Source organism: Trachemys scripta, chromosome 2 (genome assembly GCF_013100865.1).
Source record: "Trachemys scripta elegans isolate TJP31775 chromosome 2, CAS_Tse_1.0, whole genome shotgun sequence".
NCBI lineage: Eukaryota > Metazoa > Chordata > Testudines > Emydidae > Trachemys > Trachemys scripta.
The window spans coordinates 277739245-277753448 of record NC_048299.1 but is presented as its reverse complement, the minus strand read 5'-3'; the positions used below and the strand labels follow the sequence as shown (position 1 = coordinate 277753448).

Genomic DNA, 14204 nt, shown 5'->3' with positions numbered 1-14204 from the left:
ACTAAAGTAGGGATTTTCCACCGTGGTGTCTGGTTTATGCAGTGTATTAACCATCTCCTTGTGCAAAAGCGTTTGGCACAGGAATGCTTTAGTCCTGCTTTTCCTCCTCCCTCCAGACTGCAGCGGGAAAATGAAACCAAACACAATGAAATTTGCTGGAGCACTGGATTCTGTTAAGACTCTGAGCCTTGTTGCCTCTGGCTGCTCTTGAACTAAGAAAAAAACCCATGTCAGCAAAGCAAACTCCCCTGCACTTTCCACACCCTGCCATCAATCTTGTGTCTCCTCCCCACTAACACGCAGTCTTTGCATGCGCTGCCTTCACAGGCAACCACCAAGATCCTCATTTATAACCAGCCCCCCAAGAAGCAGCTGCCTTTCTGCCCAGGCTGTGACGGCAGGCCAAAGATGAAGGCTTTTCTTCTCACCCTGCTGGTGGCGGTTCTGTGTGTGGAGCAAGGTGAGATGCTGCTAATGATTCCTCTGTGCCTGAGAGAGAGCCAGGGAAGGAGCTAGAAATGCGGGGGCAGAGGGGGATTTTTGCAGCACCGTTGGCAAAGATTCTACCCTGAAGTGGGAGCTGGCACTTCGGCAAACCTCCCTTTGCAGCCAGCCGCTTGGTAGTGCGAAGCAATGGCTGGTGCTCTGGGTGCAAGAGGGAGCACACTTCTGTGGATCTGAGCTCCTTCCAACAGCAGCATGTCTTGAGAGGCCTAGAGGGGGCTCAGGAGGGGTGACTAGCCCTAGAGACCTGTCTAGTCATCTCTTAAAGAAATCTTTTATCCGGTTATCCTCTGAGCCAGGCTCTTTTACTCAGGGCGATCAGGGCTCCTCAGCATTGCTTTTTTGCAACCATAACTTTTGCAAGTTCTTCTACTGTAATCAGCTAAAAACATAAGGGTCTGATTGATCCCAGATACAGCGGAGTAAATCAGGAGTCACTGCACTCAATTCAATTAAGCTGGAGCAGAGGACAGGGCCGGCTCTACCATTTTTGCCGCCCCAAGCGAAAAAAAAAAAAAGCCACTCAGACTGCCGTCCGAACTCCCAAAGCAAAAAAAGAAAAAACAAAGCCGCCCGGACTGTGCTGCCCCAAGAATGGACGGAATGCCGCCCCTTAGCATGTGCCGCTCCAGGTACCTGCTTCCTCTGCCGGTGCCTGGAGCCGGCCCTCGCAGTGGAGCACCGGCACAAGTGAGATCAGACTCAGGCCCTGCGTTCTTACAATGCTGCAGTGGAATCCCAGTAATATTGGACGGGGGTCACAGCTGTAGGTTCTGGTGGGAAGAGCCACTGGTTGATTCTTAATGGAGGATAATTTTACTCCTCCAACTCTTCCTGTAGAAGAGAAGGTGCTGGCTTCCTGTAGGGTCCTGGAGCCGCTTGCGGGTAGGGCTAGATCAGTGGTTCCCAAACTGGGATTTGTGAACCCCTGGAGGTTCGTGAAATGTTATAGGGGGTCTTGGGAAAAAATTCCCTAATGGTGGACAGAGCTGTCCCTAGGGACCCGGGGCAACACGGGGCCCGCAGCCTGGAGCCCCTGGACTTCCAAGAGCTAAGCAGATCAAAGCAAGCATATCTATCACACTGAGGAGATTTAAACTTCAAGACTCCTCATAAGAAATGGAAAGGGAGGTGGATATTTGTTGCTGTTTTTAAAATTAAATAGGCAGCTAGTATTGTTTTTAAAATGACGATGAAGAACAAATTTAAGCTTTGTTGTAACATGTGTTGTTTGCCTGGACTGCTCAAGACCTGAATGCTTGTGTAGGAGGAATGCTTTGAGTTGGCTTCTTACATACCTTCCTGCTGTTTCACATCTGATACTCCTTGATGAAACATAGGAGCCTTGTCTTATAACTGGCTTATTCAAAGTGATACAAGCTACAAAAGCGAGATCTTGGAAGAGTGTCGCCGTTTTGATAATGTAATAAAAATACTGTAATGATAAATAATAATTAACAATAAATAATGTGTAATAAGCATGTCATAAAAACACATTTTATATTTCCAAGATCACTGCTTTTATAGTTTATACTCAGGTAAAGTAGAAAATCCCTGGACATATTCATTTTTAGGAGGGGGTTGGCAAGACTTGACATTTTAGTAAAAGGGGTTCACAGGATGTTAAAGTTTGGGACCCAATGGGCTCGATCAGGGTGATTGGTGGGGGAGAGCCCAGTATTCACCACCTATGACATGTATGCTGTGGGGCCAGTGACCTAATCGTGCCCCCGCTCTCACTGGAACTGTGGGGTGTGAGTGGGTGTTGTAGCCAAGGTCAAGATTGGAGTGTGCCCTGCCCACTGCTAGGTGCTTGTGCTGGGAGAGCTGGAGAAGAGGTTCTCTGCTCCCCACCTTTGCTAGGCTAGCTGTCAACTTTAAAAAACAATGAGCAGTCACAAAGATCACTTGACTCCCCGCCTGGCCCCACTGGAGTCGTGTGAGTAAGACACTCCCCAGTGTAACTGGAGCATGTGCTTGTAAAATCCGTGTTGCATCCTCTTCTAGTATCTAGGCTGCAGAGGATACCAGCCCACTACTGCTTCTAGTTGGAGTTATTCCTTCCCTGTCAGTGATCAAGATCTGTGAAAGGACTGGGTTCAAACTCTGCTGGTGACCCATGGAGGTGGAGGGATTGTTACATAAAGGTGGCAAAATCAAGCCCTGGGATGAACTTAATGCTTTAGATCTTGTTCTTCCTTAACCCATCCCCTCCTTCTCTTTGTCACCCTCACACATCACTTCCTGTCCAATTTGCACTATAAACTCTCTAGGAAATGCACCGTACTTCTCTGTTTGTTTCTATAAAACATTTCACATGCTTCTGACACTGTAATAATAATGACCAAGCTTGTTTGGCAAGTCAGAATGAATTCTCTGGTCTTCCATGTGATACCCATCTATAAATAACACATCATGTCATTCCCACTTCATTTGTCAGAGCCAGCGTGAGCTCATATCTTGATTGCCGCCCACCATCCATTGGCACCTGTCTCTTTGCAAATTAGTCCTTATAAAATATTGGACCAGTTCTAGCCAGGAAGGAGTTGTTTCCCCCATGCATATTAGCCCAGGTGCCCTGGTGATTTTTGTGCCTTCCTATGAAGCATCAGGCAATGATCACTGCAGAAGGTAGGATGCTGAACAACTGGAACATATGGTCTGATCTGGGATGGCACGTCTTCTGTATGTAACAGTGACTACGTAATACAGACATGGTAATCAGAGGGAACTGAATCTAGGGTCTTGAGCCCCAAACTGTAGGCCTGTATCACTCAAACTAAAGGAGAACACTTGTAGCTATAAGTAGAAAGTTGTTGAAATTACTTGGACCAACCCATAGAGGGAGGAATGCTCACTCTCTTAGCCAGTGTCATAGAATCATAGACATGTCGGGCTGGATGAGACCTCAAGTGGTCATCAAGTCCAGCCCCCTGCACGGAGGCAGGACCAAGTAAACCTAGACCATCCCTGACAGAAATAATCTCTTCTTAAAAACCTCCCATAATGGGGATTCCACAACCTCCCTTGGAAGCCTGTTCCAGAGCTTAACTACCCTTGTAGTTAGAAAGTTTTTCCGAATATCTAACCTAAATCTCCCTTGCTACAGTTTAAGCCCATTACTTCCTGACCTACTTTCAGCGGATGCTAAACCCAGGGTTGTGAGTTCAGTCCTTGAGGGGGTCACTTAGGGATCTGGGGCAAAATCAGTACTTGGTCCTGCTAGTGAAGGCAGGGAGCTGGACGTGATGACCTTTCAGGGTCCCGTCCAGTTCTAGGAGATAGGTATATGGAGAACAATTGATCACTGTCCTCTTTATAGCAGATCTTAACATGTTTGAAGCCTGTGATTCCTCCCCCCTCAGTCTTCTTTTCTCAAGCCTAAACCTGCCCAGTTTTGTAAAAGTTTCCTTGCAGGTCAGGTTTTCTAAACCTTTTATCATTTTTGCTGCACTCCTCTGGGCTCTCTCCAATTTGTCCACGTCGTTTGGTGCCCAGAATTGAACAGAGTACAGCGTCTGAGGCCTCACCAGTGCCAAGTACAATGGGACAATTACCTCCTCTGTCTTATATACAATCGTCCTGCTAATCCACCCCAGAATGATGTCAGCCTTTTTTGGAACTGAATCACATTGCTGACTCATATTCAATGTGTGATCCACCTTAACCCCCAGCTCCTTTTCAGCAGTGCTTCCACCCAACCAGTTGTTCCCCATTGTGTTTCTGTGCCTTTGATTTTTCCTTCCGCGCTGTAGTACGTTGCACTTCAGTTCATTGAATTTCACTTTGTGGATTTCAGACCAATTCTTGAATTTGTCAAGGTTGTTTTGAATTCTAATCCTGCCCTCCAAAGTGCTTGCAACCCCTCCCCGCTTGGCATCATCTGCAAATGCAATAAGCATACTCTGCTCTTCATTATCCAAATCATTAATGAATATTGGACAATCCCGGACCCAGTACTGGCCTCTGCGGGATCCCACAAAATTTGCCTTCCCACTTTGACAGTGAATCATTGATAACAGTCTTTCAACCACTTGTGCACATGCCTTACAGTAAATTCATCTAGAGCACCTTTCTCTACTTTCATTATGAGAATGTCATATAGGACTGTGTCAAAATCAAGATATATCATGCCTACGGCTTTCCCCTTATCCACTCGGCTGGTAACCTTGTCAAAGAAGGAAATTAGGTTGGTTTGGCATGATTTGTTCTTGAGAAGTCCATTCTGGTTTTTCCTTATGATCCTGTGTGTAACATGGTTTTGGAAAGGAACGTGCTGAGAAAGTATTTACAAATCGGTATCACGGAGGGCATTGGGGGAACTTTTCAGAGGCATAAATAGCAGTTGGGTGCCCAGTTGCCATTTCTGCCTTTGAAAATACCCCCCTCTGTATTTGGGTCTAATCCTGAATCCTTAATCGATGCACAGGAAAAACTATCACTGGGTTCAATGAGAGTTTGGCCTGAAATGGCAGCTGAGAACATCAAGATATGGTCCATTTTGATGCTCACTAGCAGCAGGTGACAGGGATGGGGACTGTAGACCAGGAACAAATAACATATTCCTGCAAGCCTATAACACAGGGTGTGTTTTCCTTTTGCAGCTCACTCACTGCTGTGCTTCACCTGTAAGGATGCGTCCTCCAACTGGGGTTGTCTGGCACCAACTATATGTCAAAGTGGTGAAAACTACTGTGTGACCACGTATCTTGGTGCAGGAATTGGTAAGTTTGGGCATGTTCTGCCTGTTGTCTTTCCCTAGCGCTTTCCCAGACGACGTGCTGCTCCCGTTCCAGATCACTGGGTTTTCCTTCCTCCGTCTGCTGGAAGGATGGGGCATTGCTGATGTGGAATTGGGGAATCACTCCTTGAAACCGAATGGCAGGAGAACTTTGCTGGGATGCTCTAAGGGGGCGGGAGCCCCTGTACTCAGTGGTGAGGTTTGCAGCCGAGTGAGTGACTGAGGAGGGCAGGGCAGGCAATGTCAGGCTTCCTGTACGCCAGTGGGGGGCTCTGTATCTACCCCTCCAGCATTGGCTGAAGTCCTGAAATGAGGCTCTTTATAGCCCAGTCCTGCAGCCGCCCCCCAGCAGTGGGTGCTGCTACTGCTGAGGTGCGCGAGGGCTGGGACTGAGTTCCCACCCGCTCCTCAGCGGCTCTGCCATGGGCGTGAAAGGGAAGGAGGCTGCCTGCCCGAGTGGCTGCCAGCCTTGAACGCAGCGAGGGAGCAGTTAGAAAGGGCTCAGTGGATCCTCTGCTTCTCAGCAGTGGTTCTCAGGGAAGCAGCCTCCTCTGCGCTGCTGCATTCTTGTGGCATCGAGCCCACGCCCCTTTCCCTCCGGTTTGGTGGGGGGAAAAGATGGCTGCCTTTGTCCCTGGACCGCAGGGGAGAGGACGTCTCCCGCATGTGTCCGATTGCACCCAGCAGCCATTATACTGCCAGTGTAAATGTCATTGCCAACCTCTGCATTTTGACAGACTGTAAGTAGCTAGTTCACGGGGAGACGCACTGATATTACTTGCGATGTGGTTCAGTTAACAAAAGTAGTGCCAGCCTAGTGAGTAGTGCAGGGATATCACCCAGGGGATGAGGCCAGTTGGATTGCAGGCCATTGTAACTGCCCTGCATAACTGACATTATGGGCCTTGCTTCCCAGTCTGGCCGCCTTTCGCACCTGGGGAAGCCATGTGATGGTTTAAGCATCAAACATCTCATGTGCTGGTGCAAGGTTCCACTATTGGCATGTGCAAGTGAGAGAATTCACACGCTCCAATCCCAGTGCCTGGCTGGTTGTGCCTGCACAAAAGGAGGCCGGGTTGAAGCCTTTTGGGGTATATTGGTGTCTGCTGCTTAATGAGCTGTGCTGTGACCTGACTACTACCAGCTCTTTCAAGCTCTGAGGCTCAATAGCAGGAGACAGGACCCAGTCCCCTCTGTGCTGCATCCCCACAGCCCTCCCTGAACTCCCAAAGCCCTGTCCCAGCATGCAGTGGGCAGAGTGTGACAATCTGGAATGGATTCCCAGGGTTCTCTTTGGCTGTTCCCACGTCCTGGCCAGGAATCTGAAGGGAATATTCCCAGATTGTCACTGCTAGGAAGAGACTAGTGCTGTTTTCATGGTATATAACACCAGTAGTGACTTCTAATGGCTGGGCATTCACTGGCAGAGCTAAGGCTGTGAGGCTATTAACTGCTGAGAAATAGCCTCCTCCTCTCAGGATTGCTTAGCTACATCGGTACAATTATCTCCTTTGCAGAGCTAAGGAGCTCCTGTCCGAACTCTGGGAAACATTTTAATCTTGAGTCTTTCTCTTGTTTGTGTTTCCGGTTCAGGCGGACATTCCGGGCAGAGCATCTCCAAGGGATGTGCTTCAATTTGCCCCAGCGTTGGGATAAACATAGGAATACTAGCCACCTCTGTTTCCTGCTGCAGTTCTTTTTTGTGCAACATCAGCGGGGCCAGCAGCGTGAAAGTCAGCTACCCGGTGCTGGCCATGGCGATCTTGGCCAGCTTTGTCTATATCAGGGCCGGACTGTGATCGGACCAGGAAAAAAACACTGATGCCCTGAAGAACCTGCTCAGGCTTCTCCAACGAGACACAAAACCCCCTCTGTGCAAAGCTATACTGGGGTTACCAATGGTGCCCTTTCTTCCAAACTCTCTCTCAGATCCCATTAGACAAGACCTGCCCTCTTGCCGTTCACAAGGAAATCCCGCTGCTGTCACTGGGTGCCCCTCTGTGCCTCTCAGCAGACTGGATTTGGTTTTGGGTGCAGGAGGCCTGGGAAGTTCAACTGAAGCGTGCAGCCTCACTGGGGAGATGCCCGCTTGCACTCTTGACCCATCAGGAAATGGTGGATAATGTTTGCAGTGTTTCTGCTTTTATACCCATAGTCCCAGTTGATGGGGCTGATAAAAAAAACGGTCAGGGCTCACCAGGAAATGTTTATCCCAAACCACCTTCAAAGTGGAATACATAAACACCCCTGCCTCTTGTTACCGCAGAGACATTTCCCATCCACGTCACGCTAGGGATCAGCGCCAGACTGACTGCTGGGAAGGCATGATCCAAAACCAAACCTCAGATACATTCACCCCCGGTTGGATTCTGTTTTTTTACATTGTTTTTTTTATTCTGCTCCTTGTCTCACTTTTATTATGTAAAATGAATTCAGTGCTCGCACTGTGAGCATCACAGCTGAATAAACACCTTCCTGTTCTTGCCTGAGCCCAGATGTATTGTCAAGTATCAGGGGGTAGCCGTGTTAGTCTGTATCTACAAAAATTGTGTCTCTTTGCTTGCTGGAAAAACAGGGTGTGTGAGGTGCCCTGAGCCGAAAGCTCAACTCATGGGTGCAGCACAACTGCTCCTTGGGACAGCTGCTCTGTGGTTCTCAGCAGCGCCGTCTCTCTTGTCACTTTTCATCCTAACACAGACCTTTACCTCCCATGCCTGCCCCCATCCCTCCTCCACTATGGGCCCTGAGGAAAGAACACTTGAGTTGATTATTCACCTGTTCTCCCAGCTGTGGTACCTGTAACATGTCCCACAGACCAGATGCTGCCTTGTATTGTTTTACTCTCTAAAAGCCCTTTTGGATTCAGTCCCTGTGACTGAGGCTGGACAGGATGAAGCGTGAGTCTGGTCTATCATAGACGTGTCATATGGGACTGGAGGAAACAGTATGGAAGCAAAACCACTGCGGGGTCAGTCTGTACGTTAGATATTAGCATCTCTCCGATTCCTGCCTTCCATCGTCAGTGAGTGGTGACGGAAAACCCTGCGGCTATATTTAAAAACAGCCATAATGAGCAATCTCCTTTAACCCCTTGTTCTCATCCCGGAGTGCCCCCATGTGGGCAGGTGTGGTGTTGCAGGCGAGCCCTTACTTTGTTTTCCCCTCACCCAGGGTAGTGGCAAGTCCAAACAGCCTGTTAAATGCTAAAGAGCACCCCCTAGTGGCGGGTGTCATTTATTAACAGAAAAGCCCAGGCAGAACATCAACAAAACTTTCACCCCAACATCCCGGTGGGTGACGAGGTCATCTCAGTCCATCCACTGTGACCTTTCTCCAGGGAAAGCAGTCCTCTATCTAGGAGGTGCCCGTCTCCATGAGCTCCTCTGAGAGGCTGGCTGTCCCGATAGGTCCCCAGAGAGCCCTGCTCAGCCCTCTGCCTCAGGTTTCTCCTGCGAGCTGCCCTCCGCTCCACAGGAGCCTCCCATCTCCCATTGGAGCTGCCCTCTAACTGCGCATGGGGAACCTTTATTAATCAGCCACCCAGGGCAGCCAATTACCCCCCGGTGGGGCCTTCATCAGGCAGTCAGGGGCAGACTGGGCCCTGGTTACCCATAAAGAGCAGCTAACCCCATGACACACCTTGAGCCAATTCCCCTTGCATCTTACAATGTAATGGGCCTGATCCTTCCTCGAATGAGTCAGAGTTTTCAGGATCGGGCCCTGGGTAGGAAAGGAACAAAGAAGGGATAAATGGAAATTGATGTCAGACAGTTTGTGCACTGCTGTCATTTCAGACTTTGGGGTTTCTGGAAGTTGGCCATCGAGGCACCCCCAGAATACAGGACATCCCCTTGGTTGCATGGGCCCACCCCCACCGGTGTGACCCTGTCCCTGCTGCTGTGACCTCACATGCACAGGGCATGCAAGATCATGCTGCATGGAGGACGCCATTTTGCAGGGCGCGCCACCCTGCCTCCATTGGCGTGACTTCGCACACACAGTGCATGCAAGGTCATGTCACATGGAAGATGCCATTTTGCAGAGTGATACCGGTGTGACCTCACAAACGCGAGGTCTCTGATGCTGGTGGGGACAGAACAGCACACTCTGCAATCAGCCTCTTCTGTGCATCCATGATGATACTGGATAAAAACACATTTGGTTTTATATCAGTACTAAAGAGGGAGAAACCTTTCAGAAACAAGACTGTCCAACTTCCAACTGTCTGAATGGCTTGCTTAGGTTTCTGTTAAATTTAATATAAATGAATTTCCTGAGTTTCTAATATTTGGGTTTTTTAACATAACTACAAAATTGAGCCATGTTTTATAACCCTTAAATTACTGAGATGCACTTTCAACCTTAACTCCAGCTTGATGAAGATAGTTTCCTGGAAATCCTAATTCACCCTGGCTTTCCTCACTCCTTGGAAACAAGAGGGTCTTCCAGGGCGGAGGCTCAAATGGGAGGAGTAAGGATAATTTAGTGGTTAAATCTCTGGTGTGGGGTTCAGAAGATCTGGGTTTAGTTCCTGGCTCTGCCCCAGACTCCTTGTGTGACCTTGGGCAGGTCATTAAACCTGTTTGTACCTCAGTTTCCCCATAATAGATGATGATGATACTGGTTGAGCAGAGGCCTGTTCTCTAAGTTGTTTAAGGTAACACAAGTGCAGCTCTACCAGTTATATAACATTGTTTAGGAAAGTCAGTAAAGACTGGTACAAATTGGATTGGTTTGAGTTATAAGTTGCGGGGGCGGAGTCACTACATGAGAGGAGTGGGAGGGGTGGACTGGAAAGAGTGAACATCGCCTTCTAGGCGGCCACCCCCACCATCTCGTGATGCTCCAGAACCCACCAAGACACCGTTGGACCTTCGTCTTCCTGATCCTGAATGGCCTCCTGATCAGACCGAGCCAGAGAGCCATCACCATCTCCACCAGCTTCAACTAATTCCCCAACAACACCAGGGACGTGAGACTCAAGCCCCTGATGTCACCTTCCCCCTCCAGGGTTATTTTCCTGAGGCTCCTTCTCTCTTCTGTTTTTTATTCCGTGCTTTTTGCCTGCTGGCTGAGGTGTCCAAATTTATGCCACCTTTTGCAACACTGCTGCGAGCCTGTGACCATTAAGGCAATCTGAAAGCAATGTAACTCCCCCCCCCTCCCCCCCCCCAAACCCTAACCCAGACCCTAACAGCATCTGTAGCTCCAGACCATCTAAACCAGGGATCGGCAACCTGCGGCACCCGTGCCAAAGGCGGCACGCGAGCCAATTTTTACTGGCACGCTGCTGCCAGCTGGGGTCCTGGCCGCCGCCCCCGCTCTGCCCCCGGCTGGCTGTGGCTGAGCGGGGCTGGCGGCCGGGACCCCGGCTGGCAGGAGCTGGCGGACGGAACCCCAGCCTGGCGGCGGGCTGAGGAGCTCAGCCCACCACCGGTCTGGGGTTCTATCCGCCGGTGTCGTGTGTTAAATTTCTCCCCGTAGGAATGTGCTACTTGCGGAGCACCAGGACTGGCAGCCGGAAGTAGCACATTCCTACGGGGAGAAATGTAATACATTACACCCAGGTAGGGAAGGCTGTGTCTCCCCAAACAGCCCGTCCCCATCTGCCCCCCCCCACTTCCAACCCCCTTACTGCCCCCCTCATAACTCCTGACCCATCCAACCCCCCCTGCTCCTTTTCCCCTCACCACCCCCTCCTGGGACCCCCCACCTCCTGACTGCCCCCCTCAGAATCTCCCACCCATCCAAACCCCCCTGCGCTTGTCCCTGACTGCCCCTTCCCGGGACCCCTGCCCCTATCCACCTCCCCGGGACCCCACCCTCTCCCCCATCCAAGCCACCCTGCTCCCTGTCCCCTGTGATACCAGACACCTCTGTGTTCTTGGGGAACCAGGGTGCAGTATCCAGCCTGACTCATGAAAGACACCCCTCCCCCCTAGCCTCTGCTTAAATCAAAACCCATCAGAGGAAAAAACTTGCAGAGAGCAGTGAAGGGCCACACCTAGACCCCTCCTGACAAGGGTGACAAGATTAAGACATCTCCATTAGCATACAGAATGGAGAGCAGAGACAACTCCCCTAGCCTCATCTGCATGAAAGATGGGAGAGGAAGACATCTCAATTTACATACACACTAAACAGGTTCAGCTCAACGGGTATGAGTGAGAAACTGTCTCCCATGGTTTGTCTCTTGGGAGTGGCGATTTGCCTGTTAAGGAAGCCATCCCAATCTCCCAGTGTTTGTCTGTGAAAGGCCATGTGGTCTGTGACAAGGGGGAGGGAAGTTCAAACTGTTTGGGCTGGTCTACACTGGGGGGGGGAATCGATCCAAGATACGCAACTTCAGCGGAAGTCGAAGTATCTTGGATCGAATTACCTGGGGTCCACACGGCGCGGGATCAACGGCCGCGGCTCCCCTGTCGACTGCGCTACCGCCGCTCGCTCTGGTGGAGTTCCGGAGTCAACGGTGAGTGCGTTTGGGGATCGATATATCGCATCTTAACGAGACGCGATATATCTATCCCGGATAAATCGATTGCTACCCGCCGATACGGCGGGTAGTGAAGACGTACCCTTTGTCTAGTCAGAAAAGCAGTTTAACTGCTGGGGTGCAGAAAGTACCTCTGAATTTATGCTGACTGAGGATTTGTCAGTTGTGCCAGATGTGGTTCTGGACTCAACTAAAACCCAGGAAGGAAGTGTTCTTAGGACTGTGTCTGTTGGGGGTAATGACTTGCCCATGGAGGGAGCTACCCCAATCTCCAAACGCTTGTCTGGGAACAAAGGGGAGGAAATTCCAAACCTTGTGAATGTTAAGAATGGCAGTTTATCTGCTGGGGGAGAATTTGTCTCCAGTCTTCTGTCTGAGGAGCAGACAGAATGTGCCTCTCAGCTTATGCTGATTGAGGATATGTCAGTTGTCTCAGAAGTCATTCTGGACTCAATTGAAACCCAGAAAGATTTTTCTGTATAGCAACCCCTAGCTGAAAAGGGAAAGGACAAAATTTCTGGGGGAAAATGAATTGGTGCCTAAAAGTGCTCCTGAAGGAATAAAACCTCAGGCTAGTTTTTGCAAGCAGTTTGCTGCAACTGAAGGGTGTGGAAGTGAGTTGATTGAGTTAGCTCAGAGTGAATCCTTGCCTGCAGCAAGCAACAGTGTCGGTGCTGAGGAATTTGGTTCAGATTCTAGCTGCCAAAGTTTCTCAGCTGTGTATGAATCCACTGACTTTGTTTTAGAAGGATCCAGGGTGGAAGCCACCCCTGCTAAAACAAACACTGCCTCTGTCACTGCTAAACAGCTCTTTACACACACCTGGGATGGCTGCAGCTCTATTGTGAATCGGGCCAGCCCCAGTGTGTGTCAGATAGAAATCCTGAATGGGAGAAATGGAAAACCCTGGCGGAAATTTTTTCATTCTTCACAGCTCAAAGAATGGAAGGATAAACCACCTGACCCTCAATCCTGTCTTCTCCATCCTGTCAGCCACCCTTCTTGGCCAGCAAGAAGGAACGGCTTTGAGCCGTTGGAAAATACGCATCGAGTGGGCTGGTCAGTGCCTACCCCGATGTTGAGACAGGAAAAGGCCAGAAAAGTCCTTGACTTATTATGGCCACCCTCACGTAGGTCACTGCTTCATGTTCACCCTGTAATATTGGTCCCAGTCTCTCCTAGTATTTACGGAGGGAGTGTGGGAAGTTTTTCTCTCTTCTCTGCCCCCTCACAGGTCCGGTATATGAGCCATGACATCCCACCGGTGCACCAGCACCCTGCTGTTCCTAAGTGTCTGGAGTCTGATGTTGTCCAGGCTCTATGCGGTACCTGTGATCCCTCTGAACTCTGGAGGTGCTTGCCAGCTGGAGCCCAGGAAGTAAAATTGCTGTGCCACATGCATGGATTCTATGGGAATGGGAGCAACTCCCTGGCCCTGCAGTGTCGCTACCAGTTCTACACTGTTGGCAACTCCTCGGGTTGCCCCTGGGAAAGCATTACCAATTGCACGCAGAGTGCCACCGGAGAGTCACTCAAATTTTGTTATGAAACTAAGACCACCCCAGACTCCATCCCATTGTTCTGTAAGCCGTTGTGGCCTCGAACGGGACATACACCATCAAACACACCCAGTGACAGCCTCCGGGGTGACGGAAGGTGCAGGGTAGCCATGGTTTCCTCCGCTGTTTGGGGAACAACCATGCCCCTACCTGTCATCATTGTCATTGGAACTCAGACACCTCGGTTACCCGGAGAAGAACTGCAGCTGTCTCTGATCACACCAGCAGGCAAAAAGATCACACGGTTCCTCGTAAACTGGAAACTGCTGAACTGGCCTTTAGCTGGACATGACTCGATTCAGCAAGATCCCCCAGACTGGGTAATTTCATTAAAGGGCACACATGGTGACGAGCTCATGCCAGCAATTTGGTTTAAATTCACATTGCACCTGCATGTGCTCCCCTGATTGGAACTAGCCATAAGGGTTGGGATGAATGGGTAACCTGGGAATAAGTCTCAACGTTCCTTAGATGTTATCCAGGAAGAGGGGTCTGTTATTGTCTATGTTGGTAAAGCATGTGTGTGTGTGTGTGTAAGGACAAATTGTAATATTGTATTAATTAATGGACATTGGGTCCAACCCATGGTGCCTTAAGTTAATCACGGTTTCTATAATGTAACCATCATTGTTAGTTGTGATATTAAGTTTACTGTGCCTATATGGACTGTACAACATTTAAATGCCAATCCTGAGCTCTAAAAGGAGGTTTCCCCCATTTCACTGGGAATGGGTCTCATTGCCATTAAGGTAAAACACAGGCCATCACTCTTGATGGGAGACTTTGCTTGGGTGGAGCCCCAGAGCAACAGGTCTTTTAAATATCATGCTTTACCCCATTGTGGTGGTCATTGGTTTCCAAATGATACTAGCAATTGGTCTGGTTTTGCTGGTTTGTTGGATATAAC

General features: G+C 49.7%; 1 protein-coding gene across 1 annotated transcript; it reads left to right on the top strand.

Moving 5' to 3' along the window:
* The first annotated feature begins 262 nt into the window (after positions 1-262).
* Positions 263-7713, top strand: LOC117873857 (lymphocyte antigen 6E-like). Its single transcript, XM_034763715.1, has 3 exons — positions 263-460; positions 5109-5228; positions 6839-7713. Exons 1-3 carry the CDS (start codon positions 409-411, stop codon positions 7042-7044), a joined length of 378 nt encoding a protein of 125 aa, XP_034619606.1. The 5' UTR covers positions 263-408; the 3' UTR covers positions 7045-7713.
* Positions 7714-14204: the final 6491 nt, after the last annotated feature.

Bases quoted from the DNA above. Each gene is read 5' to 3' on its own strand.
- LOC117873857 (XM_034763715.1), top strand. From the start codon at position 409: ATGAAGGCTTTTCTTCTCACCCTGCTGGTGGCGGTTCTGTGTGTGGAG. The intron at 461-5,108 runs GTGAGATGCTGC...TTCCTTTTGCAG, and splicing joins GGTTCTGTGTGTGGAGCAAG to CTCACTCACTGCTGTGCTTC. The intron at 5,229-6,838 runs GTAAGTTTGGGC...TTTCCGGTTCAG, and splicing joins GTATCTTGGTGCAGGAATTG to GCGGACATTCCGGGCAGAGC.